General features: G+C 35.0%; 1 protein-coding gene across 2 annotated transcripts in view; it reads left to right on the top strand.

Moving 5' to 3' along the window:
* The window catches only part of SNX7 (sorting nexin 7), a 100241-nt gene extending 95214 nt beyond the window's left edge, over nucleotides 1–5027 (top strand). Inside the window, exon 9 of one of the 2 annotated variants that reach the window (XM_024751301.1) lies at nucleotides 4600–5027. In XM_024751301.1, the coding sequence (XP_024607069.1) occupies nucleotides 4600–4677 (78 nt within the window). In that variant the 3' untranslated portion in view covers nucleotides 4678–5027. The remainder of the gene's footprint in view (nucleotides 1–4599) is intronic. The other variant, XM_024751302.1, reaches the window with a different exon arrangement.
* The last annotated feature ends 1026 nt before the right edge of the window (nucleotides 5028–6053 follow it).

Raw genomic sequence — 6053 nt, forward strand, 5'->3', positions numbered from 1 at the left:
GCTCTAGAGCGCAGGCTTAGTAGTTGTGGCATACAGACTTAGTTGCTCCATGGCACGAGGGATCTTCCCAGACCAGGGATTGAACCCATGTCCCCTTCATTGACAGGCAGATTCTTAACCACTGCACCACCAGGGAAGTCTGCAGAAATACATTTTTTAAAAATATAATTTACGGGTTTCCCTGGTGGCGCAGTGGTTGAGAGTCCGCCTGCCGATGCAGGGGACACGGGTTCATGCCCTGGTCCGGGAAGATCCCACATGCCGCGGAGTGGCTGGGCCCGTGAGCCATGGCCGCTGAGCCTGCACGTCTGGAGCCTGTGCTCCGCAACGGGAGAGGCCACAGCAGTGAGAGGCCCGCGTACTGCAAAAAAAAAAAAAGTATATATATAATTTACAAGTATAAGGAAGTTTCACACTAGATTTTGAGATTTTTTTTGTTGTCATTTTGATGATTCTTTATATCCTCCAATTATCACAGTCCTGGATGCAGTGAATACTGAACTAAACTATTTATGTGGTATAAACAAAGTGAATACTGAACTAAACTATTTATGTGGTATAAACAATCCATTTCTTGAGTTTTTACTTAGTTTTTCATACTCAGAAATGCAAGAAAAGCAAGAAAGACTAAAAAGATTTAAGGAGCTGTAGAGATTATGATTCATTATTTTTAAATAGATTTATGTACATTAACTGGGTAAATGAGCAACATATCAGGTATTAGGTTAATATTAAATATTGGCAGGAGGAGGCAGTTAGCATATTTAGTTAGTAAAAAAATCTGCTATCGAAATTCCAAAAGAAGATTGGTAGCTTCAGGAGCTACACAGTTCAGAGCATGTCCTCAGTTTTGTAGATCCAGAAATCTGATGGTCAGCAACCTGAGTAGGGATCAGGCTTTTATAGCAAAACTTAACATTAACAAATTTAGGGATCAATAGAAGCCAGGATGTCAGTTGATGAATATTCAGATTGAAAAATGCAGTGTTTATGATGAGCAGCATATTTGCATCAGTAGTAAAGTACATTTCTTCTCTATGGTCTCTGCATTTACTGAGCACTTACTATATGCCTGGCATGTATTAACTCAGTCATCTTCGAAGGGTTTACATACTCCTGGAAATACATAAAAATTTCCAAGAGGTATGTAAGGAATCAATTTCTACATACTCAACCTGCATATATACTCTTTCCTAAAAGTTGATCCCCCTGGGACTTCCCTGGTGGTGCAGTGGTTAAGAATCTGCCTGCCAGTGCAGGGGACATGGGTTCGATCCCTGATCCGGGAAGATCCCACATGCAGCGGAGCAACTAAGCCCATGCGCTACAACCACTGAGCCCGCCTGCCACAACTACTGAAGCCCATGCACCTAGAGCCCGTGCTTTGCAACAAGAGAAGCCACCGCAATGAGAAGCCCGCGCACCTCAACGAAGAGTAGCCGCTACTCACCACAACTAGAGAAAGCCCGCGCGCAGCACCAAAGACCCAATGCAACCAAAACAAATAAATTTATTTTAAAAAAAAAAGTTTATCCCCCTGCAATTATGCATTTTTTTTTACTCACCTGCCCTCCAAAATGGTCGTTCTTCCACTATGTAAAAGAAAGGTGTCTCAAAAAAAAAAAAAAGGTGTCTCATCTTGATGGTCCAGTGACTTATTAAATGTATTGTGGTGGTCATTCAAGAGATTGGTTATTTTCCATTTGCTAATAAATGGCTATACCTCTTATCAGGTTTGTAATATCACAGACATACTTAACCGTTTGATCCTCAGCTTTCTCATCTATAAAATAAGATTCATAGTAGTCACTGTGAGGTTTAAAGAAGGTAATATGTGATAAAACAACCATTACAATGCCTGACCAAGTATTCATATAGATATTCAGCCGTTGTCATGATACTTCTCTTGATTTTCTGTGCTAGTGTTCTATAATCTGTATTTCAAAATACGTAAATTGTTTTTCTGCCTTTTGTATGGTGGATGGTAGGGAGATAGTTAAGTAGCTAGTTTGTTTCTTTTACCATGTCTCACTGTCATTTTTAGGATTTGCTTTAGAAATGAAAATGTTAATTCACAACACGAATCAGCATGGAGGGCTGATCTTCCTTAGACACTAAACTAGGAGAGTTGAAGAATATGACAGTGATAGAAGTTTCATCACATTAGGATTAATACCATCTTTGGTGCAATTTGGATCCCTTATTTGACAGGAATTCTAAATAGAGCAGACTGCTCAGATTTTTATTTTGAAGTTCACCTTGAATATGTTCAAAGATTTTTTAAATGATAGTTTGGCAGAGTTATCAAAAAGATATGATATCTCCTGAAAGCAGTAATTGCTTTGGCCTGACCTGCAGGGTTACCTGATAGTAGATAACGTATGGATTTGCAGAAGAGGCCAGAAATCAGGTTCTCAAGGGAAACAGGGCTCTTTCCAAAGGTGAACCATGGTTCTCTATCGGCCCTTCAATCCCAGTTCATAGTTTTCATTGTTTTGTAAATGTCGTGGATAGATTTTTAAACATTATCTGTATTTAGGTATTTTTGTATTTCCTTCTTTTTTATACTCAAAATTTGGTGAAGGAGATTTTTGAGTATCTATAAAGCTGAATTGAAAATTGTTTTCTTGGCATTGAAAAGAAATAAAATACTAATAACTGCTAATATTTAATGCATTTCTCCATATGATGTTAATTGTAGGTATTTCGTAGATGTTCTTCCTCAAGTTGTAGAAATTCTCATCTGTTCCTAATTTGTTGAGAATTTTTTTTTTTAAGTAAGAAATGGTCATTTTAATTTGACAAATGTCTTTCCATGTCGAGATGATAATAAATTACATTTAATACAGTCAGTTACATTGATTGATAGTTGAACATTAATCCAATCTTACACTCCTGGGATAAACTCCATTTGGTCATGAAATATAATTCTTTCTATAGATTGCTGGATTTGATTTGCTAAAATTTTGTTTATAATTGTGGCATCTATGTTTATGAGGGATAGTGGTCTGTAGTTTGTTCTTTGGTAATGTCTTTGGTAAGTTGGAAAGCATTCCTTTCTCTTCAGTGTTCTGGAAGAGTTTATGTAGAATTAATATGATTCTTCCTTAAGTTTTTGGTAGAATTCACTGGTGAAGCCATTTGGGCCTGAAGTGTTCTTTGTGGAAAGATATTTAACAACAAATTCAAATTCATTTGAATTATCTATTTTTTCTAGAGTGAGTTTTGGTAGTTTGTATCTTTTCATTGGTTACATTTAAGTTCTCAAATGTATAGGTATAAAGTTTTCAATAATATTTTTTTTCCTTCAGTAGAATTTAAAGGGATGTCACCTCTCTCATTCCTAACAGTTGGTAATTTGTGTCATGTTTCTTCTTTTATGAACAGTCTGGCTAAAAGTTTATCAATTTTATTAATCTTCTCAAAGATTCAGTGTTTGGTTTCATTGTTTTTCTCTTTCATTGAGTCACACTTCTGTCTTTTCTGGTTTTTTTCTTCTGCTGCTTACTTTGGTTATAATTTGTTCTTTTTTAGTTTTTAAGGTGGAAACTGAAGTCATTTAAGACCCTTTCTTCTTTTCTAATGAAGGTGTTTAGTGGTATAAATTTCTCTTTACGTACTACTTCAGTGGCATTCCAAAATTTTTTATACATTGTATTTTCATTTTCATTCAGTTTAAAATAAAATACTTTCTAGATTACCTTTTGATTGCTTCTTTGACACAGGGCTTATTTATAAGTGTCCTGTTTAGATCTCAAATATTTGGGGATTTTTCAGATATCTTTCAATTGCTGATTTCTAAGTTAATTTCATTATGTTCAGAGAACAAACCTCATATAACTTGATTCTTTTTAAATTTATTGAGATGTCTTGTATAACCTGGAATATGGTGTGTTTTGGTAAATGTTTTATATGCACATGGAAAAAAAAACATATTCTCTTTTGTACTGTAGATATCAATTAGGTCACCTTGATTCATTTCCTGGGCACATTAATGACTATCTCACCACCAGCAGACCATCATAATATAATCATTGCTAATTTTTTGAATACTTACTTTGAGCCAGGCATTCTGCATAGAGATTTATACAGGTTATGTAAATTTAATTTTCATGATTGCTTTACTGGTAAGTATTGTCATTAACCTAATTTATAGCTGAAGAAACTATAATAGAGATTAATCAATTTGCACAAACTCACACTTGATATAGTAGGATTCAGATCTGATTAAGCCATGCTTGTATCACTACTCTTCTGTCTAGATGCTTAATGCCTGCCCCCTCAGATCCAAATGGTCCATCTTTCCCTCTACAGTTTATTATAGATCTGTTTTCTATCATGACAATGGGGGAATAGTGGATTATTTCAGCAAGCTAATCCATGCTAATTTTTTCACCTTTTATGTTTTCCTCTTATTTAGCAACAGTTTCCCTCATTAAGAATTAAAATATGTAGAAAATGACAGGGATCCTGGCAAGCCTGTGGGAGAGAGGAGTAGGGCAGATTGCTATAGGAACAGATACGTAAGGATTTATTAATCCTTCTAACAGTAAAAGTGAACTACTGTTGACCTCCTCATGGTGTGTTTCCATTATTTAGTGCCTTGCTACATGGGAATCCTTCCTTACATCACAGACAGATCTCCACTTGGAAGAAGCCTCTGAAGATAAATCGTAATCGCATTGAAGACTTCTCTGTGATCTTTGGGAGATAACCAAGGTTAACCAAAGTTATTCTTTCTGGATGGGCTGTGTCCTTTCTAAAGTGGACGAAAAGTGTTTCACACTATCTGGAAAACCAACAACTTAAAACTCAGGTGTTCCAGAGCATTCATATGAATTTGGATATATATATATATATATATACACATATATATACATATAAATATTTAGCTTAGTTTTAACTATGTTCTTAAATTTGTATACCAATAATTATACATTAAAAAGTTTTTTTCTTAAATATTTGTCTGTGGAACATGTCATTTTAAATATAATGTAAAGACTCAGTTTTAATAAAACGTTTAATATGAAATGACTTGTGTGTGTTCTTTTTCTACTAGTAGCTCAAGCCTCTGAAGCAGATTCTAATATGAATCCAGTGTATGTTAACAAGTGTCCTATGTATTCACCATTATTTCATCATAATTTTCTCTGAAATGCTATTTACTTTGATATTAGGAATTCAAAGTGAATATGCAAAAATGATTAAATATTATTAAACATTAATGATAACTTCAAAAGTTGGTTTATTAAAATTAAGTAACTGTTTAAAGATTACCAAGATAAATTTAAATTATTTTTTGAGTTACTATTTAGAATTCCTTATACAGTCATTTTCCCACTAGTAAATTTATTCTTTTTTTTGGTATTTTTTTTTTACATACCCTTCACAATTCACATCTAGCTTTATTTTTTAATGTACACAGTGTTTATCAAATTTGTTCTCCCATTTATTTGTTAAGGGTCTACTCTTTGTAAGGCACAATTGCAGGTGCTTATGACGATAATGATAAAGACACATTACACTCACTTCATTCTCCAGGCTTACATTCTAGTAATATTTATCATATGGAGTAATTTTATATTCATTTTATGGCTGTATTTAAAAATTGAATGTATTGGTTATCCTAATATTTGGCAGTTTTTGGAAATATATATTTCTCAAGACTTTGAGTAAAGTTTGAGGTATTTAGTCATGCCTGTTACCTTACATGTATGACTTTTAAGTACCGTTTGGTTATTAGCACTTAAGTATCTCACACACACAAACTAGACATTTAGATGATCTTAACTAAAACGAGATACACAAACACCTATATACATATAAAACTAAACATTTTTCTTAAATACTGGCATGTACAAATTTTAAACCATTTGTGATGAAGAATCGCTTTTTTGCGGTACGCGGGCCTCTCACTGTTGTGGCCTCTCCTGTTGTGGAGCACAGGCTCCAGACACGCAGGCTCCGCGGCCATGGCTCACGGGCCTAGCCGCTCCGCAGCAGGTGGGGTCTTCTCGGACCGCGGCACGAACCCGTGTCCCCTGCATCGGCAG

This window comes from Neophocaena asiaeorientalis, unplaced genomic scaffold (assembly GCF_003031525.2).
Source record: "Neophocaena asiaeorientalis asiaeorientalis breed wild unplaced genomic scaffold, Neophocaena_asiaeorientalis_V1.1 scaffold147, whole genome shotgun sequence".
Taxonomy (NCBI): Eukaryota; Metazoa; Chordata; class Mammalia; order Artiodactyla; family Phocoenidae; genus Neophocaena; species Neophocaena asiaeorientalis.